The sequence below is a fragment of the Plutella xylostella genome, chromosome Z, assembly GCF_932276165.1.
Source record: "Plutella xylostella chromosome Z, ilPluXylo3.1, whole genome shotgun sequence".
In the NCBI taxonomy this organism is placed as follows: Eukaryota; Metazoa; Arthropoda; class Insecta; order Lepidoptera; family Plutellidae; genus Plutella; species Plutella xylostella.
The window spans coordinates 7883628-7910990 of record NC_064012.1 but is presented as its reverse complement, the minus strand read 5'-3'; the positions used below and the strand labels follow the sequence as shown (position 1 = coordinate 7910990).

Sequence of the window (27363 nt, the reverse complement as noted above, 5' to 3'; positions counted from 1 at the left end):
GCGTCGCAAAGTAGAACGAGATTATATTTCTCATGATTGTGCTTGAAAATATGTATCTACGTATATTTTATTGCGTTTCAATATGAGATATATTGTATCGGCATTGATACACGTTCAGAGTCGCTCGTGCAGAATGATAAGATGTGTTTAATATATTGCTATAGGCAACAGGTGTAGAATCACAAGTGTAGTTATTAGCCCAGTCTTTTACGCCAATTAGTCACTTGGATTTGTAGTTACTGGCTATTTGCTTTCTGGGAATGTGGTAATCAAAAGTATAATTTTTTTTCGTTCTTAAAATATGTTTTGACCTACTACACAATTCAGCATGCGGAGATCGAGTTACCTACTACCTCATTCAAATCAGTGTTAAGTTTTAACGAAGGCGAAAAATAAGTCGTTTAATTAGTTGTATTTACAGTAGCATTAGCATACGATAAAACACAATTAAGTTATTTTAATTCACATAAATAATTATATTAGCCGACTTAGTAGTTATTCATGCTATTAAAATTAGGCGTTTTAGTTCCACTAGCATTTCGCTTATTTTACGGCCACATCTTTAGTTAGACGTAAAGTTTGGACGACAAAGTTAAAGAGAATTTAACCACAGGAAGAGGGACACTCAGCTTAAGCACTAAACCATTAATATTTTCACGTAAAATGCTGTATGTTTGCAATATGTGTGCGTATTGCGACGTATAAAAACAAATAGTATAATTTCACATTAATAACGTTCTCAACATACAGGTACCTACCCAGAAAACGTCCGTTTCTTGCGGAAACGACATTAGTTTCCACATTTTAAGTTCTGGGTATTATGAGCCTCTAAAAATGGGAACTACCATGAAGAGCGCGTGAAACGTTATACGCTAACATAATAGCCATTTTGTGAGAAAGCCCAATTATAAACTAGAGTGGTTCGAGCTATAGATGTAAAATTAAGGTATACCTATACCGTAAGTATTGTTATCGAACTTTCAACACCCAGTTCTCGAATTAGTATAAATGCATCTCTAAAAGCGAAGTAATAGTTGACCTCAGTCTGCCTCAGCCACATTTACAACATATGCCGCCCAGATATTCGCATTTCTAATGATGAGATATGTGGCCACATCATTGTGGTTTGAGGGTGAACGCTGTGTAAACAGAGCTGGGTCGTAGGTAGGTATTATTGGTATATATTATATTTGGTATGTTTTGTAAATTAAGACAAGAAATATTTGTATTCAATAAGTGAATCAACTGATCAACACGTATTTGGGAAAAATATATGGTACTTAAGTACTACATAATATAAAGTTAAATAATGTTGAACTATAAAACTGGAATAGAAGTGAGAGTGAGAAATAATACTTAAATTAAATGTCTTAGTACGGAGCGGTGGTAGCACAGTCGGGTAAGCGCCCACTTCTCAGGCAAGAGATGCGGGTTGAATCCCGGCGTTGACATGTACAATGAGTTCTTTTAACTTCAGTACAATGTATACCATCGCTCTTACGGTGAAGGAAAACATCGTGAGGAAACATGCATATCTAGATTTAGCACATCTAGATATTTGAACCCAACAACCCGCAGTGGACCAGCGTGGTGGGAAATGGTCCAAGCTTAGGAAGGCAGTTTAGACCTTGGGGATATGCACAAAGGTTCCACTTGAGAGAGCCAGGTGCAGGTACTTACACCCCCACAGAGAATAGAATAGAATGTCTTAAGCAGCCCATTCACGTGAACGTGACGCACCGCGAGCCGTACGCCGAGCCGTACCAATCCGCGGACAAATCCGTCATCGCCCACACATTACACGAACACGAGTTGCACTCCAGTCGATTGTCAACTTTATTGAGCCTTACACAAGGCACATAACCTATTTCTCTCGCGGCGCTCGCGAACCCTGACGGCGAGCGCCGCACCGTACCCGTACCGCGAGCCGCACCGTACCCGTACCGCGAGCCGCACCGTACCCGTACCGCGAGCCGCACCCACCTAATACCCATTCACACGCTGATTTGTCCGCAGACTTGTCGCCAGCGACAAATCCGCCGGATTGGTACGCCCGTGAATGGGGGCCTTTAGTACGCGCGTTTGTACTGGCTTAAGATACTAGTAGTGTGGCATCGTTTTTCGAAGAATACAGTTTATATTACGAATCATAAATTCAAAGTACAATATCTATGCCATGGTATTTTAAAATTAATATAGATAGGTACTTTTATAAAAAAGCCGTTTTCCTAAAGTAGGTACTTTACTAATTAAAGTATTTAGAACAAGGGTAATTGTAACCTAGCGAGACGCCAAGTATGTTTTATTTACCTTGTTCACGTATATAGAAGAATTTTAAAGGTACTCATTGTTTAGGTACCTACATTAGCGTTCCAATCATCCTTAACATTTATTACACTTCCAATATCCCACATTACGGTATTTGTAATTACAAAATACCTTCGGCTAAACCACATCACACGTCAATGCTGCTAATCAACATAACTTTCAAAATATTGAAACAAACATGTAGAATTTTGCTGGTCATACCGATGAAATATGCCAATTTGGTAAAACATTTTGATTTAGGAATTGTTGGGAAAGTTGCACGTGTGATAGAATGATAATTAAATACACATACCACTATGAGTCAAATATGTAACGAGTAGGAGTAACAAAGGGGACGGGTATGGGCATTTCCGCTATAAAGGATCTCAATTCGACTAATGGCGGCTTTTATAATAATAAAGGGGTTAAAACTAAATACGTATAATAATAATCAAACATTTACAAAAAAATACATTTTATTCATGAATATTATTGATTTAATTTATTTAATAGGTACAGTTAGCTGCATAAGTAGCTATACACTTTTGTACCTTGTCAATTTGAAACCGCCTATCCATTCATTGAAATATTGACGGTTCGTCAGTTTGACAAGGTACAGAAGTGTATAAGGACTTATAGTGCGACAAACTTATCTGTTCCGGTGAGAGCGAACTAAATTGATCCATATCTCATAACTTACCAATGAATTATACATTACTTTTGTAGCTCATTTTAAGGAGTCAAAAAATATGTATGTAAGCAATGTAAAATTCTGATTTATTATAACTACCTACTCGGATTGGAATCCTGCTGCAGCTGCCGTGCCGATCCAATATACATTGTACTCACGACAGCGCAATCACACTGTTGTAGACAGAACCTTGTATTATCGACGTTTAATAGGCCGTGTCCGTCCAGTGTGTTTGGATTAGACATACACCACCACAAAGCAAACCTACGTGTAACGGCCTCGTGCTCTGGGATACAAAATTTAGCCTTCGGTCGGTACTGTGGTAGGTCTGTACATAATTGCCTTATTGTAACGAACTATTATTGCCTTGCAATTAAGTCTGTGCCTCTAGTGAAAAACGATCTTAGTAGACTTTATTTATTTCTCTATACGATGGTATTTCTGGTTTGTAGATAGCTTCATTAACACCATAGTTAGACTTATAGCAAAATTGTTTAACTCGTTTTTATGTACGCAATGATTTATCTGCAGTTAAATCATTTAATTTCTGTCCTAAATGTAGACATACATTACATTAGTGACCTCAATATCTTAGCTATATTAACATCAGATGTACCTAAAGTCATTACGCTCTTAGATTTAAATAAATAAAAAAAAACCTTCATTTGTCGTTAGCTGGTAAACTCCCCGCAGGCACATTTTTTGGTAAGTGCTGGAGAAAAGCCCGGACTATAATAAACGAATTGACCCAACGCATTACAGGCATCTGTTGTCGTCGACGTGAAAAATAAGGTAACTTTTTACAACCCCTGACCTTAAGCGTCACAATGAAAAACGCCTATAATATAGCCTATAGCTATGTATTATATTGTTTTTACACTAACACTTCAAATAATATATAATCATTATCATTTAAGGAATAATCCTCCATTGATACGCCTAGGCCGACCCCAAATAGAAGCACATCACACTTCTTATCGTGTCACTAACCAACAAGGGACTTTATAGTATCTAGGATTTGTCAACGTGGTGAAAGGATTACCCAGTAGGTGTTCCGTCCACGGTATGTTCCATCAGGGGTTCCGACCGTATCTAAATGTTATAAGTTACAGTCGATACATCATTCGGAAACATTGAGTATGAATGGTCTGGAGACGAAATAGGCAGACGTTCCCCTCTGCCGGGGTAGTGGGCCTTAGGCCCACCGTTTTATAAAAACTAGTTGCAATCTCAATTTTCACTAGACTCAATCTAGTTGGCAAAGCGTTCGTTTCGTGTAAAATGATTAGTTTACATATTAAATGACAGCTTCATTGCATAGAATATTCGGATTTCTGGATTTGTTTACCGATTTGATCGCCTTCGGTCATGGTTTATTGTTATTAGCCGTTGCCTAGCAACCAATGTCAGAAAAATGCCATAGTGATGTACCCGTATGTAAATATGTGCTTATCGACAAAAAGGTCACAGTTAAAGGAGGTTACACATACATACCTAGTTAGTTTATTTTATTTTTCAAAAAATTGCTATGATATACGAGCTATTACAAAAGTGGTGAACGTAAGCCGACAGCAGGGTTGACTAGGGGGTCATCTACACTCTATATTTTAAGAAAAATCTTAAAACATAAGTTATAGAAATAAATGCTTCATATGTGAATCATTCATAATTTAATTTATTTAAAATTATTATTTCAAACACATGATCTCGAATTCATCGATAACGCTTATCGATAATTGTTACATCCATGGCAAGAAAGAATGACGACACTGTGTTCATAATTAAATGTCTCTTGACATAACCCTTATTACTAGGAATTAAAACTCATAATGACATGTCCTATGAGACATAATCAAGGTAAACGGTAAAATTTCCCCCCGCAAAAATTGGCAGACTTTTTTGTATCAAGAAATATCGCTATGACGCTTCCCGAGGGTACCCCGAGTCCGCGTTGTTCTATGTTCGGAGAGCATCTTTGGTGCACCCCAATCACTCTAATGTCAATAGACCATAGAAAAACGCGGACTCGGGTGTACCCTCGGGAAGCGTCATAGCGATCTTTCTTGATACAAAAAAGTCTGCCAATTTTTGCGGGGGGAGATTTTACCGTTTACCATGATTATGTCTCATGGGACATACCATTATGAGTTTTAATTCCCAGCTATAAGGGTTACCTGAAGTGACATTTAATAATGAACACAGTGTCTTAATTTTTCTTGCCAATGGATGTAACAATTATCGATAAGTGTTATCGATGAATTCAAGAGCATGGGTTAGAAATACTATTTTCAAATTAATTAGGTATAGTTAAATTTAATTAGGAATGATTAATAAACGAAGTCACCCGCTTTTCGCTGTACATTTATACTCACGTGATAGGTCGCGAGCAGTGGCGGCTGGTGCCTCAGATACCCGGTGGTGCACTTTATGGGTTTAGTAATTTTTTGGAGAAAAATAGATTAACTATTACAATTAGAAGTAAAAAAATTATAAGTACCTAGGTATATTTTACCTTATTTATTGACGCGAAATAGCTTCTCCGCCGAAACGAAAACAACACACGGAAAGCAAAATAAAGCATTTAGTCTCTCACATCCACATAACCATTTCTTTTTATTGAACATTTCACTTTTGAAAATTCACTTATAAGTTTCATTTTTTGTTTTGCACTAAAGGCCGAGGCGGCCCAGCAGATTTAATTTCCAGTCTATTTTGCAATGTCCTATTGCTTTTTATGAAGTCAATATTGTATTTCGCACTCATTTTCACTCACACACACACATACACACTCACGAAATCTTTACTACTTTCTTAGTTAATAAGTAATTAGCAAATAAATTACGTATTCGCGCGCGAAAGGTGAAACTGACAATGACAAGACAAGTGCATCGTTCGTAGGTCACGCCACCGGTCAAGGCCACCGCCCGCGCCTCCAGAGTCCCGTGGCGTCATTCGTATTATTTCGGCAATTTCCGGTCGCGTGCGGCGCACGAATTTATCCTAGAACTGCATACAGTTTGTACTGAGCATCTTCCGTCTCACGCGCCGGGCGATTTCCATCCTGTTTCATACTACATGTAGGAGCTCGCCCCGTGCGACAATCCGAGCGCACGAGGCCGTTTTTGTTCAAGCAAAAATAAGATCTAATTCTTTCGCAGTAGAAATCAAAATAGGCCAGCTCGATTTAATTTAACTCGTAACGATAATCAGATTTATGTAATTTCTGTTTAGGGTAGGTATTGCGGTTGTTATATTGGTATTTTTTGTGAAGTTTTTTTTACACGTACCTAGTATGGTATAGTAAGAAGAAAGGTACATATTTAGAAGGTTTTTAAATGGTAGTGCGTTGCACGGGCGCACTTGAGGTGCAGCCGCCACTGGTCGCGAGCCGTATCGCCGTTTTTGAATGAGTACAATGCACTGAAGTTGTCGAGTAAGTGGGCAACCCGACCCGACGGTCAGATGCTTTCAAGCCGCCCCTTCGGGCGGCCTCTGACTAGGCTTAACGACTGCTGCCGAAGCAGCAACCGGGACCCAACGGCTTAACGTCCCGTCCGAAGCACGGAAGCGTCCAGAAAAGAACCATTTGAAATCGGTAACTCATGCTGTACCTAGCAATGGCTGACCGTGTCAGTTGTTGCTTAACCTCAGTGATCAGTTACGATTACTGAAGCCAATTCGACTACGGACGCTTCCCAACTATGACCTTTTTTGTCGATTAATACATATCGACATACCGGTACATCACTATTGCATTTTTTTCACATTGGTTGCTAGGAATCAGCTAATAACAATAAACCATGACCAAATCTGTAATCAAATCCGGAATCCGGATATTCTATGAATTGAAGCTGTCATTTTAGTATGTAAACAAATCATTTTCTATGAAATGAACGCTTTGCCAACTAGATTGAGTCTAGTGAAAATTGAGACTGCAACTAGTTTTTATAAATCGGTGGGCCTTTCTGGCCTACCACCCCGCCAGAGGGGAACGTCTGCCTATTTCGTCTCCAGACCATTCATACTCAATGCAATAGACAGCACAGGGTTCCGGAACATTGGAAGGGATACTATCAAATCAAATAATATCAATCAATGAAAAATGTAAACCCGTCAAAATTCGGAAAGCATTAAAATCATGAATAATTAAGTCATAACTGTCATAAGGGTGTATCATACATATTTTCTTAATAAAACTATTCTTATATAAAACTATCGTATTTTATTCAGCGTGTATGATCGGACTTTGCAATGCGGAATATTGAAATTCTGACTATGATTTTATCATGTGAGTTTGAATATATTTTTCCGTGGCGTTCTCAGACTTCGGTTCAGTTCCACTTGACTAACTCTATCTAACTAGTGCCTACGCTGGTTTTAAAGCTGGCGAACAGGGCAGTAGCGCTTCAAAGTTACGATAACAAGCTTTTACAGATACCGACGTAAGCTAGCGTCAGCGAAATAGATAGCTTTGATGTAAAATATAGTCGCAATAATAATATACTAGTTCTGGAGGTAAATTTAAACTCTCCAAAGCGGAAAAGTAATTTGATCATCATTATTTCATATACATTAGAATGTCACCATAGCATTGGTCTTCTATCTCCTTACTGAAAATAATAATATTAAATAGTTTAAACTGTGAATAGTTGTAAAAAATATATATAAACCGGAAGCCTGAAAATAGACCACTCATCGAATTTTAAAAGTCGCTTGGCACGGGCTTTGGTATTTGCGGTCGCAAGGTTAAAAGCCTCGGCGGAATCCAATGCAATTTACTTTTATGTCTACGTGCCCATGTAAGCAAAAAGCAATAACGGCAGTTGCTAAAGTAATAATAAAACCATATTTTCGTGGTAGCAATATATCTAAATAAAGAATACATAATTACGAGAACCTATAGTCTCATATGAAATATATGATTGAGTATTGATTGTATTATGGTAGAAACTAACCATTTTTCAAGACATTTTTTCCAAGATCCCATATGGTTTATGAATTTAATATATACCGACGTAAATAATGACCATAATTTGGGGTAATGAGCATGAGCATTTTTCTGATTGTTAAATACATATTTAAAAAAAAACGGTTAAATGTGTCTCGCTCATGGGGTTTTGTACAATTGTTTATAAATTGTAAGTCGATAACCTGATAATATTCTGATCCTATTCACGTCACCTATAACAATTTATCAATTACCTGATTCGGTCGGAAATATGTAAATCTACTAGGTATAGTATTTTTATGACATAACATAGATATATTACTAACACTCTTTTACCAAGTATTAAAAAAATTTATTTTTCAAAACACCATATGGGAGCGCGAAAGGAGTTTCCGAGGATTGCTGCGGCGCACCCAGAAATCAGTGACTGACAACTACACAAAGTGTTTGTCACCAAAATGCTACGAAAAATATATGGTATAGTTCTAGTGTTATTACATACTTTCCTAAAACACAAATTATTTACATAAGCTGCTCCGCCCACATAGATGTTAAGGTATAATTCTTTTTTATCAAAAATATTTTTCTCTGTTGTCATCGTAGAAAATATGTAGGCGGAGTGTTATGTCTGGATTCTTGAATAGAAACATTGAAAAAAATATCAAAGCTCCTTGCTAACAAATTTTGGTATCAACACGATCATAGAGTCTCATAGAGAGAGTTTGTAATGAGAACGTTTTCATAAAAAAATATCGTTAAAGCTAGATTTATTATTATTTTTACTAAAATAAATATAAATTGCACCCATCCGCAATTTTCACAGAAACTCTATGTCAGATCAAATGTCGGAATAGCATAACATTTAGTAGTAATCTATAAAGGTAAGGTGGCTCGTTATGATTGGATGCGGAAAGCTAAAGATCGCATCCAGTGGCGTGCTTTGGGAGAGGCCTACGTCCAGCAGTGGACTGCTATAGGCTAATGATGATGATCTATAAAGGTATAGAACGGTTGTATTTCAGTCGGGTAAGCACACGCTTCTAACGCCAAAGAACCAGGTTCAGGCAGTGACACGCCCCCAGATAATAGAATATATATATGTCGCAGGCATCTGGTTTAATCTCCTTTTTGATTGAACCGTATCTGAGAACCGATTCATTGGATGACGGTACTCAGTTGAATGACTAAAGAACAACTCGTCAAGTGGTTGACTGTAAGGCCTGGGTCTCCTATTACGCGCCGTAGGTCGCGTCCAGCGTCACGCCGTAGGCCGCGTCACGATTCTCACTACGTCTACGCGCCAACGTCGGCGTGTAAGGGAGACTGCATCAGTACATTTCTATAGAGAGCATCGTGACGCGGCCTACGGCTTGATGCTGGACGCGACCTACGGCGTAAATAGGAGACCCGGGCCTAACGTCCAACGTCTTGACTGAACGTTATTCAGCGAAGTCGTTAAATGGGATAAAGTATAGCAACTACATAATGTCTGGTTAGGATGAACATGACCAGACAAGAGTCAACAAAAAGACTATGTTACAAAGTTCTCATCTCACAAATAAACTAAACCATAACAATAAACGTACCTTGATATTGTTGTTCATAATTATCCAGTTACAGCACATTTTTTCTTTGAAACTATCCGCCGGCGGTGTAATAATAGGTAAATCCATGTTGTTACACTATTTTAACATAAATAACGCACTTTAAGGGCCTGTTCCACAATGTCTGGTTAGTGGCTACCTGTCGGATAAAATACATGCTGTCACGCTCTGTCATTATTTTTTAGACAGTGACAGTATGTATTTTACCCGACAGGTAGCCACTAACCAGACATTGTGGAACAGGCCCTAAAGCTAATTTATTTGCAAATAATAACAATACAAGTGATTTTTGTGTCAGCTGTTCGCTGTTAGACGCCATATTTGTTTTATTAACCACCTGACTGATTTTAAGTCCGCTAACTAGTTGGAAGTTTTGTGACGCTTCTACAATCAACGTTCGGCCTAGTCATACAACTGAATAGCGTCATCCAATGAACGGGCTAGCGGTTCAATCAAACAGGAGATTAAACCAGATGCCTGCGACATATATACCACTATCGTTATAAGGTAAACATAGTATTATGCTTCTGAGGTTAATTTATTTGTAAGTAGAGATACTCCTTCATTATACATCCTTGCCATTAATCAGGAACGTCCCACGTTAAATCGTATATTTCATTGTTACAGGTGTTGTGTTCGATCAGAATACAGAAGAAATTCAAAATGCCTTTAAATTTGCTATGATGCAGCATACAAGTTTGAATACCAGCCGCCGCTTGGACTTCCAGGCTTATGTCGACATAATCAACACTGCTGACGCATTCAAACTCTCCAGACTCAGTAAGTACTTGATACATTTATGTTCACTTACTTGTTTCATTGCCTCACATAGGTCAGCCGCGCTCATGAAAAAATCTAAGGCTTCGTTCCCAGTTTTCAAAGAGTTTGCAAGAGTTTCTTCGTCAGAGTCCATGGCTTGACTGATGTCACATCACTGGGATAAAAACGCACAGCTGTAAATTACGCTTTCAATTTAGACGTTCGGTGTCGGACTGCAACCGTACCGCAGCGGCCCGACAGCGAGATATAACCAGCGGCACGTTAAGCGTGCGGCAGCGGTCCGACACGAAACGCATAAATTGAAAGCGCCCTAAGTTAGTGGCGTATCGGTTCTGTACGCCCTTTTCGTCAAAATACGCATACAGCGTTACGCGCACCTACTACCTCAGGTGGTGGCTGATACTCAGAAAATCTGGTTACAGTCGGCGTGGATAGTTCGCTGACCTAGCCTACTTCCTCCTACTGTTCATCAGAAGGAACATACCTACATACTTCTCAAGCAATTCAGTCAGCAACGGTATATCGGAACTAGGGATGGCGAAATAATATCGATGTATCGATATATTTTTATAAATATATCGATATTTTCCGACGATATATTGTGAACCGATATATCGAAATATCGATATAAATAATCAAGTATCGAAAAGATATCAAAATCGATATTTTTTTCATTAACATTACCATTTTGTTTGCGTCACAACGGCGATGCTAGCCCGCATCCGAGTACCGAGCGAGAGTGTAAAGGCGTCATCACATGTCAATACACGACACGGGCACAAAGTGACAGTTTAAAAAAATTGTCTCAAATCAAATGTTATCCGGTTAGCCGTTAGCCATCAACATCAACAAATTCTCTTTGCTTTTTGCTTCGTCTGTCGTCAATCTTTATCAATCGTGTCAATTATTTCCTTTAGACTCTAATGTGATCATGTCCAGTGTTGTGTGGAAGTTTTTCAAAAAAATAAACAAAGAAAATGTTTCGTGTAACCTTTGCGGAAAGAATTACAAGACAAGTGGAAATACTACTAATCTTTCAACGCATTTGAAAAACAAGCATCATCATGCCTATTTACAATTGAAGCCGAAGTCTGCGACCAAAAATGCATCACCGGATCCACAACCGACAGCTCCAAAACGATCAGTTTCAACTATGAGAACCAGTTCGCCAATACCTTCAACAAGTTCAACCGCAACTATATTTGATGAGCCTACGCAGGATGGAAATATCCTGATAGATGTATCAACGTTGGAAAGAAATGATGATGTTAATGTATGTACCTTACTTAACTTCATATAATTATTATAAGTTAGATTCGTTATCTGTTATTTTTTTACGAAACTAGTGTTGTTCAGATGCTGAAAAGTATCGATATCGGTAAACAATAATATCATAAACAATATTCTAGTGTGTGTAGTATTTTCGGTGTATATGTGGTTTCAATTGCTTTCAGAAGCTGTCAAGAAGACCAGCAACTCTGATGGATATATTTGAAAGAAGTGCAAGCTATGATGGTATTTTTTTATATCAAATTTGTTTATTCTGTGGATTTATTATTATTCTTTTCTTTTGTGCGCTTAATAATATTGTTTACTTCAGCAGGGGGTCAAAAAGAGGTTGAAATAAATCAAGCTTTGGTTTATATGATATGCAAAGATAATATGCCTTTGTCTTGTGTAGAAAAACTTGGACTTAATAGATTTGTGCGCGTTATTTGTCCACGCTATAAGCTTCCATCACGAGCTAAGGTAATCGCATTGTCGCTAAGCTTTTGTGAAATGTTTTTTTACAGTTTTATTATTTTATATATTATTTACAGGTAACAAACTTAATTGAACAAAGATATTCTACCACAAAGGCCATATTAAAGAATAAATTGAGTGAAAATATGGATATTGCATTGACGAGTGATATATTAACTATAACTAACTCAAAAAGAAGTTTCATAGTAGTGACAGCGCACTTCCTTAGTACTACGACTGGTAACTCGACTCCTGAGTTAGAGAAGGTGACTTTGACTGCCCAGAGAATGTATCAAGTAAGATTTGAATTTAAAAGATATTATCTTTCTATTCATCTTAATATAAAATAATATTAAAAACTAAAATATTGTTATACATTCATAAATACATACACTTGACTAAGGTATTTTTTTATTTTTACAGGCACATACGGCTGAGTATATAACAGAATGTTTTGAAGACATTACTCAAGAGTTATAGAAAAGAATTGCATTCTATCAATTACCACTGATGGTGGTGCAAACATAGTAGCTGCAGTATCAAAATTTTTGGGAAATAACCAAAAGAGAATACCATGCATGGCCCATTTGCTCAACTTGATAGTAGATGGAGCATTAAAGAATAATGCACCCTTTTTGGAACTTGCTAATCGAGTCAAAGCTATTGTAACATATTTTAAACAATCTGTTAATGCAATTGATGAATTAAGAGCAGAAAAAGAACAAAGCGGAAAAAAAAGAGGGACAAGTTTTAACACTTATACAATAAGTTAGCACAAGATGGAATTCATATCTGGATATGCTTGAACGGTTTAACACTTTATCGACTATTGTTGCTAAAATTTTGGCAGCAAAGCGAAATGCACCTGACATGATTGCATCATCACAGCTAAATGTCATACGAGACGTTATAACACTGCTTAGCCCATTCAAGCAAGCTACAGAATATATTAGTGGTGAACAGTATGTAAGTGCTAGTTTAGCGATCCCTATATCAAATTTGTTACAAAAAGGACTCGAACAAGGGAGACCTTCAACTGGCATAGGCGTTGCAGTTCAAAAGAGTTTGCTGGATGGGGTTAATGCGAAACTAAGGCCACTGGAGCAACATGTGTTGCTCGCCAAAGCGTCCATTTTGGACCCCCGCTTTAAGCGTATTCATTTTAACTCCGCCCTGGCAATATCATCTGCAATTACGGAGTTAACCACGGAAATCCGAATGGAGCATAGGCGGAGGGGGCAACTTTCTCCTGAAGTCAGAGTGGCGTCTGAATCAGAAAATAATTCGCCGTCTCCTTCACTATGGTCTAGGCATGAACAAATCCTCATGGACATAGCGTCAACTAGCGGCTTTACATCTTCGACCAGTGGCGGTATGCCTGCTGAATTAAAGCAATACCTAGATCAGCCTTTACTGCCAAGGAAAGGTGATCCTATAAAATTCTGGACTGACAGCCGCCATTTCACTCCAGCACTTTCAGAAATAGCGTTGAAATATTTGGTCCCCCCTGCATCCTCTGTTTCTTCGGAGAGGGTGGCATCAGCCGTAAATCTTACAGTGCCGAATAACAGGAGCCGACTTACCGCGGAGCACATTAAAATGAGAGTCTTTCTTTTGTCTATTTCAGAAAAATATTTGTTGAATTAAATAATTATGATATATACAGTACAAAATAAAATTAAGTATGTTGTGCACTGATAAAAAAAAAAAGTTATGACTCATATAAATATAATAATATTTTTTTATTATTAATAAAGTAGAAATAAATATGTTAACAACTTTCGGGATTCGGACATAGGTCTCAAAGAATAAAATTACTCCCATTACCTCTCTCCGTCACCGTTTTTTTTGCATGAGGACAAACATAACTTAGTTAGAGAAAATATATTTTAGCATAGAAATGTTTTTATAGACTTGTTAGCGACTAGCAATTACCGGCCGATTAGGTTATCGGCAAATTTCCTGGCACCAATATTTTTTCTTGGTTTTCATGCTTGTTTGAGCAAGAGATTTTTATAGAAATAATAAATGCTGTTATTTTATTATTGATTTGGTACATCGTTTGAAATTACTAAGACTGTACTGACGACCGTCGATAGGTGTAGCAGGAGCAGGTACCTAGTAACTGCTTGAGTGAGGCCAAGGATATTTTTTTGAGGGTAACCCACAAATGGTACCTTCAAAAATTTATCCGTTAGTACACTCGAGTCCGCTTTGTGCTATGTCTGGTACACGGTGGTGTACTTATTTGGGTTCCATGCCTTATAAAAGTGTACCTGGTCTACTTAACGATGAGAATTCCCGATTTAAACATGGCTATCGTAATTGATCAGTGATTTACAACTCTTATCATTAATGACAGCCAGCTCGCTGAACAGAAATTAATTTAATATGTCATTTGCAACAGTCGGCACAAGCCTGGGTGGTATCTATTCAGTATTATATATGCGTTAATACAAATACTTTTGACACAATCTGTCAACAATTTACAAGGTGGACCATAAGAAGTCATCAGATTGTGTTTGGCTCTTTTTTTCTAAATGAAAAACTTCTATTTTTTTTTTATTATGTTAATTTGGACTTTTACAATTTTATTAGTAAAGTCTAGAATATGATATCGGCCAAATGGGCGCCGTCACAATTGATTGCCATACGGGCTCCTATTATGGCATTTCTCATCACTTCAGCGAGAACTTCGAGCGAAAGATTCTCGCACTCTTATCGAATGTTGTCCTTAAGGGCTTCCAGAGACACAGGATTACTCACATAAACACTCAAAAAACCCCACAAAACGGTTTGAAACCGTAAAATCGGGTGATTTTGCAAGGAAAAATGACGGATAAAACGAAAAAAAGGCGACCCGAAAACTGAAAATAGACAATTATTCCACGATCTTGGGCAGTATAATATCACTCCATGGCTTTTGAACTTGTATTCTGCATTTGTCTAGTCCACCAATATTATAATTGACAGCTATATGTACAAATGAGAGCAACTTCCAATAGGGTGATTACTTTTGGCCTCTATAAGATAATTTTTAGGTATGTCCCAAAAGTCAACGTCATGCCTTAAAGGGCTGATACAGAGGTAGTTCAAGAGTGACCAGAATATTGTAAAATGACTTTACTAAAAAGGTGATGGTTTTCGAGATATTGATACTTTTATAAATTTGCCTAAAATTGGGTGCCACCGATACAACATCCCATATTGGTAGGTTTTTTTAATATTGCGTCACTTGTATAGACCTGATATTTGATCACAGTTCATAAAATAACGAGTAATGCTGTATGTTAAAAAAACACGGTTTCAATTATTGTATCTACCGATGGCTGGTAGTTAAGTTTCATATGATTTTGACAGGATGTAACTTTTGATGTGTCAAAATCGTATGAAAGTAACTACCAGTCATCCGTAGATAGAGTTATTGAAACAGGCAGTTGGTTAGATAAGGTAATATTTTTTATTATCAACTTTGGCTCAACATACTGTAAAAAAAACCACTCAATCCTGGCACCTTATTTAATTTTTTAATTTATTTAATGCAGTTTTTAAAATAGTATAAACATTTAACCGTTGCTATGTTTTATTAAAAAAGGTATTGCCATTTTATTACAAAAGAAGGTCGATGTAAAATTGTTTGAAAAAATATATCTGACTGACTATATTGACGGTAGGTCATGTTGCAATGAGTTAAAGTAACATAGGTAGTGGGGCAGTAGATGCGTTGCCACCAGGCACAAGGGCTCGCGAGATATTGCCTGGTCTGTATTGTATGTGGACTTATACACGTTGTTGCAAAAAGGGTATACTAAGCCGAAACCTACATGTGCAGCACAGTATATCTAAGCCCGAAAATAAAATCAGAATTTCATAATTTGCGGAAAAAAAAGTCATTCTCCATAGTAAAAAGTCAAATAAATATTTTTATTTCGCGCGTTTTGAAATTCTGAATTCATTTTCGGGCTTAGATATAACACATGTAGGTTTCGGCTTAGTATACCATTTTTGCAAAACCGTGTATACGGACATTGCAGAATGTTTGGGCGCGGACGCAGCCCGGCCGGCTTTGAGTTCAGCTGTCCGCTGTCCGTACGCGCGACATTTCCAAACGCGCCCAGATAGTTTGTGGCGTATACTCGTAACAAGACATTAGCGCTAGCTGCCGAGCCTGGCAAGCGGTGGGCTAGCTTAGCCTAGCTAGTGCCATACTATGCATAATTATTATGACACGGCTGATGTGTTAGGCAAGAAGATAAACCTAAGATTAATTAAACTGATAAAACCGTCCATATAATGGGTCCTAAAATTTATAATAAAATCCCGGATGACATAAGGGAGTCACAAAGTTACTTTAGTTATAAATGTAAGCTAAAAAAATATATCGAGCAAGAAAACATACTACTTAGTAGACGATTATCTTAATGATAAATGTTAATATGTGTTATAAATGAACCAGTAATCATTATTATTATGCTACGCATAATATGTCTCGACATTGTATTTATATATATTTTTTAAATGACATTGTTTTCTGTAATAATATATTTATATGACATTGTTTTGATATGATTTGTTACATGCCTTATTTAAGTAATTTACTTTATTAAATTATTATTAATAATTATTATATGTATGACGATGTATTGAACTGAATAAATGAATATGAATATGAATAATCGGATTGATCGACTTTGGGTGTGAAAGTAGAAAAATGCAAATAAAAGCAAACCAAAGAATAAATTCAAACATAGTATAAATTTGATGCTGCAAAATTTAATAATTGCTAAAAAATAATGAACATCGCAGACATAATGTGTTTACTTTTGTAACATGCCTTTAGGAAAATGCCAAATCAAGTATTTATCATTAAATACTAAGAAGAGGCAATATCTTATTTTAAAGCATAGGAGTTAGAGAGCTATTAGGATTATGTGTTTTTAAGTTTTAGTGCCCAATTGCTTTCCCACTGTTTTTTGCCCCTTTATTCTTCCAAAACCTTCGATTCTGGGCCGTGTGCAACTTCAGCCCAATCATTAGCCAATTTATCCCGGTCGTCTCGCAATGCCAAATCATTCAAATATCAATTTCTAAAATAGATATTGAAATAATTATTATATGCATACGACTAATTACGATTGGACGCCAGGATATGAATAATACGGTGTTAAAATAATTATACCTACCTTCATAATATTGACCAATCAAAGGTTAGCTTGAACAAATAGCTGTTTATCAATAATCCCGCCATTGTGCTTTTACTGTTTAATTTTAATGAACTACCTCTAAACATGTTTTAATTAATGATTAGGGGTTATTAAACTGACAATGAAATTGACGTTACACATTAATAAACCATGAATGGTAATGTAATACACTCACTGGCAATAAAAAAAGTTCCACTCGGAAAATACCGGCACCCAACGACCGCAATTTTTTCAAACATGTAATTTAAAATTTTTACAAAATATTACAGTTTTTAGTTGGTAATATCCTGGTGCTCTGTTAAATGTACTTCAATGTTGCAGAAGGCTTCATGAAGCTATTCTTTTCCGTTTAGGATTAAATTGGTGGTTTTCGCAATGGAATCTTTTCATTTCCTGTGAGTGTAATACGTATAATATGTATCTTAATGTAGTGAGATGTTAGTGTAAATCTAGTTTTAGAAACTGTCGTCTACATCCATTGTAATAAAATCTTCCTTATCTCATGTACTACATAAAAATAATAACATAAAATATTAACTTTTTTAAAGTATTTCCCAACAAATCAAAATACAACAGAAACTTTACACATAACAACAATGTTATTTAAAAAATGTATAGGTAATTTGATTATACCTTTTTATGTTCTACTTTAACAGCAACTTTTATAACCAGCAAGCTACTCAGCATAAGCCGCTTTCAGATCTTTACTAGATTTTTGAATTACCTCCGCGCCGTCATTGTCCGGAAATGGTAGTGGAAGCTGGTATCAGGAAGGGAACGTTTTATCGATTTCAGATTACCCTCCCGAGTGGTAAAAGTGCAGCTTCAGATTACTTGTGTGTGGTGTACGTTGACGCCTCTCCTCACACCTCCCGTTCCCTCGTCTCTGCAATCTTCGCGAATATTCACTAAAAAGCCTGGAAATTCGATTTTAAATCTATGTCATCAGTTTGCAGATTTCACCGGCGGTAGTGGTAGTAGACAATCGAATTCAATCGTTCAAGTACAGAGCGAGCACGGTTCGGAATATTTCCGCGAAGGTAGGATTTTGTATAATCAGCGAGTTAATTGAGAGTCTATAAACCCCGTATAACCCGGTTGCGGTCGACGTGAATTACTATGCTTTCGGATAAAGGAGGAATTTCCGCATATGCCCATGAATTTCAGTGAGTATTACCTAGCCTAACTTTGGGAATGTGTTTAGTACTGACAAAACAAGAGTGTTATAGGCATGAGTAGGCCCTAAAGCCAATTCATTAGGATTTTAGACATATTTAGCCTGTTTCACTATAATCTAAGAAACATACTGTCACTCCCGTTTCGGAAAATATTTTGAAATTCTTACCTTAGTGGGCCTTAGATATACCATACCTACCCATTAGATACTATAGAGGAGCGAAGATGTTGCAAATCACACTCACCCATAGTGAAAAGCCACGTCATCAACATAGTTTCTATGGAAAAAGTAGTATAGAATATTTTATACATATTTTGGCCCATAGTAGCCGTATATCCAATCAGTTTTAAAAATAAATGTTTATTTTTTCTCTTTATCTTTGAATACGAACCCGTCATAACAATTTTTCCAATCGTTACCCAACAGCAGCATTGCGCCCTTGTTAGTAATTCGACTGGTTCCATCGCCTTTGAAATGTAAGTTTGGGTCATGAAATTAAGTTTGTTCTGTGAGGCGCTTGTCAGAGGGTGAATGAATGAACGAACGAGACTTTCTTTCTATTTACAGAGTCACGGTGCACTGATCAAAACACTTTTCTGAGAGGAAAAGAAAATATCTCTGTATAAATAACAGTTAGTGCATTCCCTAGTGTTGGTTGTAGATAGTGGGATTTAATAAATGGAAAATAATCAATGACTTCGATAATTTTATAGGGAAAACTATTGTAATATAAAAACAACTATAATATTTGTTTCTCTGTATAGGTTGAGCTTGCTCTTGCTACCTATTTATTTACTTAAAATTTCCCACTGATGCAATGAACTGATGAGGCCTAGGGTCCTGACTATGATGATAGGATAATCCCTATATAAGCTAATCCCTAAGATAAATGAGTGGACTATATATTTTATGGTATGTAATATTTTAATGTGCTTTTTACAATGGTTATATGTCTAAGTATTATGTATGGAATGATCGTGCGTCCGAAAAACAAGAGAGTTCAGACAACCGAAGATGACGTATTTATAATTATGTTGCGTCGCTGCTTCCCGGTCGCCTCCTCATGCACCGATGTAGCCAGCTTCAATAGCCGCAACACTAACTACCAATACACACTCGTTTCACTAGATAAGTATAAGCACAGCAATTTCCCCTGTGTTCGGAATTCTTATAAAAGCAATATCGGCTGAAGTCCAAAGGATTGATATTATGTATCCTAGGCGCGATCGTGAGCTGTCACGGACGACAAACGCTCGAGGCGGTTAAGTATAATGACGAACAGCCCCGTATACCCAGCGCGTGAGGGGAATCTGACGCCGGCCCTCTTTCTCACCCTGTCCTCCATTGTGCCCCACAAAGATTTAATAAAAAAGCATCATCAGTAAGGATAGGTTTTCTTTCCGAACCACCACTAACAATTGTATGCTAACTTGGTACTGTTGTAATTGCATTTTTATGAAGGTTAGCTGTTACAGTATGTCATGTCCGTTATTTTATAACAAAATATTGTATGTCATGCTGCTCCCGGTTCTCTTAATCGTAGATAGAGCTTGAGTACCATGCTCTCTCCCCGAAAATGAAAACCTAATTTAATAATACTACGTCGAAAGATAGCGACTTAAGTCCTAATCTACTGCCTTTTAAAATAGATAGATAGAGTATTCTTTATTTGCACACACACATGAAATAAACTTACATAACTTAAATACTAACACATATGTACAAAAATGGCAGCCTTATCGCTTAATATTAGATTTTATGTACTTAAGTACACCTACTGTATGATTTAATTTGCCAACAATTAAAAAATACAAAAAAATATTTACTTATAAGAGATGAAATGAAGTCACATGACCTCATTCAATGAAAAAAATCGTTAAATCCTGTACTACCTACTAATTTTCATAATAATGAAACGACCTTAAGGCTGTCACTAAAGCTGGAAGAAAATCAGAATCTGTCAAATCTAGTGAGGGGGGGTTGAGGTATGCGGGGCGTTCTACGGACAATGACATGAAATTTTAACATAGTACTCGAAAACATAAAAGTGAAGACATGCCACTTTGTTAAAAATATACTAAGTAAGTAATATTGTTTTGTGATACGAAAATATTTATTTTTATTTGAAAGTATTTTTAATATTTAATAATTAATTATATATAAAGTCGTACCCGTGCCGATATTTATACAGATTGTTGCAAAAAGGGTTTAATACTATGCCGAAACCTACGTGTGCAGCATGTTATTGATGTTATTTCTAAGCCAGGAAATGAAATCAGAATGTAAAAAAATCGCGAAAATATTATCAGAGTTTAATAGTTCAGGGTGTTGTATTAAACTCTGCCCCCGTGTAATAAAAAAAGTATAGTTAGCCGAAAGGGCGTTACTCAGGCGTCTCTCTGAAAAACTTTTATCCTACGTAATTTTTTATATTCATGAAAAAAACGCTTCTTCATATAATTTTTTTTTTGGTCACGTGACCTTTTCGTTAGACGACCTGTTTTTTTTTGGTGTTTCAAAAGCAGAACAGTAGTTTGCAGAACTCTGCATATACAGGGTGTCACAAAAGGTTACGTAGCTGGCAAAGGGATATGGGGAGGTCACCAGAAAAATAATAACATGTAAGTACCCCCGCAAGGGAGTACATTAGTACAAGGCGAGAGTGTGTATTTTTTTTTTAAGTACTTATGTGTATTTGGGATATGATAGAAATAATATTTTTGTTTCTTAAAAACCAAAAAATTTACACCTTGCTGCGCTCTTTTGCTCACTGTAAGTACACCTACAAATATTGCTGTATTAAAAAAAACGGTTTTGTTATAACGATTATTAAAAAAAAGTTATTTTCATGTCAAGGAGTCATTTACCTAATTACGATTTCACTCAACAGCAGGTGAACTGAAAAAATAAGTTCTAGTTCTATCATCACTTTAGATCGCAAACATTGTAACTCCACTTTTCTCGGCGAAAAGTACTCTTTGGTGTCAATAGAAACGTTTTTTGAATTCACATGTTTTCCTCTTTATACGAAAAAAAAAAAACTGTATTCCGCATTTTACCATTTGTTTTCCTCTAAACCCCAAACCGTGATTTTTAAACAAGAAAACTTAGTAATTATACCCTTTATTCTCATATACAACGTGCGATGTAGGCGAACGTGAACGAAAACTATGCAATAAGCCTTTGTTTTTATTACTACTTTAGTAAATTACAATAACATACTCAACAATGTTAATTTTTTTTTGCAATGTTATGTTGTTAAATTAAGATCTAATATTTTATTAACATGAAGTTACTTTCAACTTTTTTTTGCATCTATGCGTCGAATCACAGCATGACGGCTGCTGCAGCTTCCTGCTGTCCTGTCCTCCAACCAATCCCACCAGTACTGCAGGTTGCGTCGAATACGAGCCATTCTCTTCGACTTGACAAGACAGGTGCTCCCGGAAGGATCATAGATCGCACGGAACTCGTACCGTATAGAGGCAACGGACTCCTTTGCAACAGCCCCCCAGATTCGGAAGTAGCCCATGCACTGCATGGCGAGCACAGCTGCAGCAATTTTTTCGTAATGAATCATTGGGATGTCATCCCCGAAGGAGGCTCTCAGCCTACCTCACGACCTGTGTGACATTAGAAAAATGCACTGTGCTAACGCCGTTTGCGAGCTTGATTTGCAGGACCGCGTTGTATGCCAAGTTCCACAGCAGAGGGGTCCAAGACCTACCGCTGTGGAACTCCGCAACTGAACTTCTTCAGTGAAAACAAACCCTCTCTTTTCGCATCCTTAATGTACTTGTTAGACACGTATGACCTCTGTCAATTTTCTGCAGATAAGAAGACAAGTGATGGTATACAAGAGCCGCCCTAAAGGTTCGCCCTCTAGGGGATAGAGTTGAACGCGGTTACTATTTTTAAGCAAACAGCCAGCGCAACAACTCGCCCGTGGTTCTTATCCTGCTCCGACAGTGAACGAACGCAAAGTATTGTACCCACTATTCGAATCCGCATTTCGGATGCCAAACTGACTGTCCGAAAGGTCGAAACCGTACCACCACAGAGGTATGACTCGTTCGAAGAGCTTATCAGGCTCTTACAGCAATCAGATGTGTCGGTACACTGAAAGATAATCTACAGGCCTGCTTTATTTATTTAGGAGCACTAATGGCCTCCTTTCAGTCATTGAGTCACTGGCACTCAGGCTGCGGTTGAACAGGAAGATAGACTGTCTAATAGAAACAAATCATTTTTAGGCTAGTTAAAAAAAACTTTAGGTGGGTAGTATGCCAACTAGAACTACAAATAAAACAGTATTTTTGTCTCCTCTAAAATTTGGTCACGAGGAGTTACGATGATTACGATCTAAGGTGACGCTGACGATATTTTATACAAGGTATTGAAAAAAGGGTATAAAGCTTAGCCAAAAGTGGATTTAGGTGCCATTCTGATCCACTTTTCTTCTACAATTTTGAAAATTCACGTAACAAAACCTTTTACATAGAAACTTATTCGATCACGTGACTTTTTACTATAGAGACCGAATTTATTTTTCGAGAATTTCAGTTTAAAAAGTTGTTCAGAATAACCCCTGAGTCAAACCCTTTCGGCACAGTATACCTTTTTTGCAACATCCTGTATAGGTAATATCAGGTTTATAAAAGACCTGGGCCTGTAGAGTGAGACTCGGCATGGGGAGTCATAATTTATAGATCTTTTAGGTTGCAGTGGCGAATGGGCACTGGTAGCCCTGCCCTTTTCTATAACTATAACTATAGGTAATTTTATGGCAATTTAAAAATGGTATAACATTTATCTATTTGAAAAAATCATTAAAAATATACATTACCTATCACCCTAATTTAAAAAAAAAATTCAGCCCTTACTTTAAACTTATAACACCCCTCTATTTCCTTCAGGGGTTAAAAAACCTGTGTATTTAATATTTTCTTATGAGTTTTTTTTTTTTAAACTAGGCTCTTACATAGTTGTAGATAATATTATGCGGTATTTTATTCCACTTGTAACGCATAAAATTCATAGCTACAGTAAACATTTCATTTTTTTCATGGCGAGATACAGTCGCACTTAACCGCTTTTTTGCAAAGCTTGTTAAATAGATTTAAAAAATTATGTAAATTTTAGATCTTCAATTTTTAAAAATACTTACTTATTTTTAACAACCTGTAGTGTACAGACTGCCACATCTTAAAATATATATATTTTTAATTAACTACGGTTTTTGGTTTCAAATAAAACAAATTATGAACTTACTTTTCAACACCCTGTATATTGTGTAGCTTACCTACCATACACAACCGTTAAAATAAAATAAATTACCCCTCAGAATATAAACAGGCTCGCGCTTTGGCATACTGCATTGACCGTATAGTTCTTATTCGGAGAATCTAATAAGTGTCACTATGTGCAATGTTTACCTTTATCTATGCATCTGTAACTCTATAGTAAAAAATGTAAACAAATCGAAAAGGCGAAATGTTTTCTAAGAATTTTCGGCTTTTCTGCATCTAAAATGATTAGAAAATTAACTTTCCATAGCAAATGCATATGTATTATAATACTTGTAGTCATAATTTGTTGATTTAATCAGTTTTTGTGAAATATTTGATAAAAAATAAAATGGCGTGGGTATCGCTCCTAACAGGCCGCCACCAGGGCGACGACTGAAGAAATCTGAAATCTGTCACGGTGTCATCATTTTTAAACCGGAATTTATTAGTTTTTTGCAAAAAAAGTTGACTTCTGGTCCATTAAATCCAACTCTTTAAGGTAACTTTGTTAAGAATTTAATTACCTACACATACATATAAGATTCCATGAAAATGGGCCCTCTGATTTCGAGGGTTTTTTCATAATAAGTCAAAAAATGGCAAAAGACATGGTGTGTTTGCAATTTTTTTTAACATACTTATTATAATCCTGCACCAATTTATAAGCAACTAACATGTTCAGTATACCCTCTGCTACAAAATATATTTTTATCAATGTGATAGAAGCCACCGTTTTTCCAATCTAATCAAGTATATCAAGCCGACTTTAGCATTTTAGCTTTAGGGATCCCCTTAAAACTGTATTGGACCTTAAAATTATATGGCTTTTCTCAAAAATGGACAAAAACTAATCCGAATACTATTGAATGTCCTACTAGGTATCTAAGTATTTATACGTTCTATTTATAGAACGTATGAAATTTAAACTCAAATAGGCATTTTGGATCAGGACAAGTTATTGGGAAAGGGCGCGGCGAATCACTGCCTATCAGCCTAAAATAACTGGCATAAAGCCGTAGAGCAAATCCGCGTTTCTATCCGGATAAAAATCAAGTTCTCGGCAGAGTTATTTCACGGGGCCTCATTTAAAATTGCGAGTCGGATATAAAGGTAGCTTTTGTCAGCCACCAAGCCACGTGCCGGGTGTTCGCCCTGATCAAAACACGTCTCAAGACTAATGACTGCGAGGTGAATTTTTATAGCAGTTTCCTTTCTTCGGGGCTACTATTAGTATGCCGTGGTCCCTTGAGTTTTCATTCTAAAGCTGCAAAAAGTTAAAATGCGAAAACCCAGAGAAAATACGATTTTACGAGTTTTGGCACTTTTATAACTCTTCTATTCTACTTGTTTACCTAAAGTACCTAAACTGGTATAAAGATGTAATAGGTCTTGGAGAGTACAATACTGAAAGTAGTTCTGGATAGTTCTTGTTTTTTTTAAAATGATCAATATTAGCTTGTGTGTATAACCTTATTTGGGCTTACCTTAATACCCTTTTAAACATCCTTCGGTATACATTATTATAAATTCAAATACTTCATTCTAGCTGGCAGGATTATAATTAAGAAATTCCAGGAATCCTTTAGAATGTCACTAGTTATGATGTAATTAAATTCATAATTTTCTTACGTTTCTTGTTTTATCCTAGGATTAACAGCAGTGCTTTGCTGGACTGTAGCAAATGTAAAATTTTATAATCCTCCCTGCTTTTACCTTTAGCCCCAGTTTCACCATACTCTGTTAGATACGAGGGCGGGTCAATAAGTCCGTGACTTTTTGAAGAAAATACTGGTTTTTGGATATTTTTTATCGTAGTCTCCTTTGAGCTCTATACACTTTGTCCAAAGTTTCTGCAATTTTTTTATCCCTTCCAAAAAGTGAGGTTTCTTGAAGTCATCAAAATACCCACCTTGGCCTTCTTTGGCGCCGATTCAACCCGAGAAACCCACCGTTAAGACTGATGTTTGGTCTCTGGTGTGTTGTGGTGGATCCACGTTTCGTCCACGGATACAAAACGGCGCAAATCTCGTCCGAATTTATGTTTAACAACGCCAAACACTCCTCTGCGAAGTTGTCATTCGATTGCGTTTGTGAGCAAACGCGGCACCCATCTTGCGGAAAGCTTTTTTATACCCAAGTGATCATTCAAAATTGAAACAGTGGTTTCCCTGTGGCTTCCACTATCCCTTTCACTTTCAATCTCCGATCGGCCAACACCATGTCGTGAATTTTTTCAATCATTTCAGGTGTAGAGACCTCAACTGGGTGCCATGAACGTCCGGCATCTTCCGTACTTGTACGGCCACAACGGAATTCAGTAAACCACTTTTTACCATAGATATTAACAATCTAGCGTTCATCAATCTTTTTCACAAGCGGTGGCCAAGCCTACGAGCCACAGCAAAGTGCCCCGATCTACACTTTCAAATGGAAAAGATGAAGTATCGTATGATAATACTGACGATTCGGGGTGGACAATAGTACAGAAAAAGAAACAGCCAGCTAAACCGCGCACGGATCGTACTATAGTGAGAGGCACAGGAACCAGCGATACTCAGATAAAAGCGGTGGAACGCACAATCCATATACAGGCGTGGCGTTTTGCACCTGATACCACTGAGGAAGCTCTGAAAAACTACTTAGGAAAAATTCACCCTTCAGATAAGTACTTCGTCTCAAAACGAGTCATAAAGACTGACCGGCACGCATCATTCATCATTGGTATACCGGAATCAATATATCCCGTGTTCAACTCACCTTCAGCGTGGCCGGAGGGAGTGATGTTTGCTGAGTGGTTTCTCCGACGCCCCCGCGCCGACCAACAACCGCGGGGGAGCGACTCAGGCAGGCAGGACTCAGGGGTCAGAACATCGGCAGGTGAGAAGCAAATATAATAAACAGTATGAGACTAACGAGATCACTGTATACTACCAAAACGTGCGCGGTCTCCGAACAAAATTAGACGTCTTTCAGCAAGGTCTTGCAGCATCAGAAAGTGATCTCTTTGCCATAACAGAAACGGGCTGCAACGAGACTATCAATGATTCTGAATTGTTTATCAAGGGATTTACAGTGTATAGATGTGATAGGACAGATGGGCGCAAACAGGGGGGGGTTATGATTGCAGCGTGTCCTAATTACGAACTTAAACAAATACCTATTACTGTTGACTTGAATAACTCATTATTCGAAATTGTATGTTCCTCTGTATACCTGAAACATAGGCATTTATTTGTTTGTTGTGTTTTGTATATCCCGCCAGCTGCACCAGATATTGAATATTTAAAAATGTTTAGGATTGTAGAGCAGCTATGTACAAAGTATAAAAAGATGTTAGTAATTGGCGATTTTAACTTGCACTCAGCGTCAGCAGATATAAATAATTATTTTGAATTTTTCGTAGCATTTGGAGAGTTTATTCAATTAAATCATGTACCAAACTGTAATAACAGGCAACTAGACCTCGTGTTGACAAATTTTTCCCTTTGCGATGGGAAACTATCAGATACAGTGGTGTCGGCCTCGAACATGCCATTGGTGCCAATAGATGTACTTCATCCTCCGTTAGTGGTCACCATTCCAAAGGGAAGGCACATTCCGAGAGGGACAACAGCAGCTTCA

General features: G+C 37.1%; 1 protein-coding gene across 2 annotated transcripts in view; it reads left to right on the top strand.

Annotated features, from left to right (window-relative positions):
* The window catches only part of LOC105389801 (glutamate receptor 1), a 98914-nt gene that overhangs the window by 37372 nt on the left and 34179 nt on the right, over positions 1-27363 (top strand). For both annotated transcript variants that reach the window (XM_038121983.2, XM_011560981.3), the window contains exon 2: positions 10178-10330. In XM_038121983.2, the coding sequence (XP_037977911.2) occupies positions 10178-10330 (153 nt within the window). The remainder of the gene's footprint in view (positions 1-10177; positions 10331-27363) is intronic.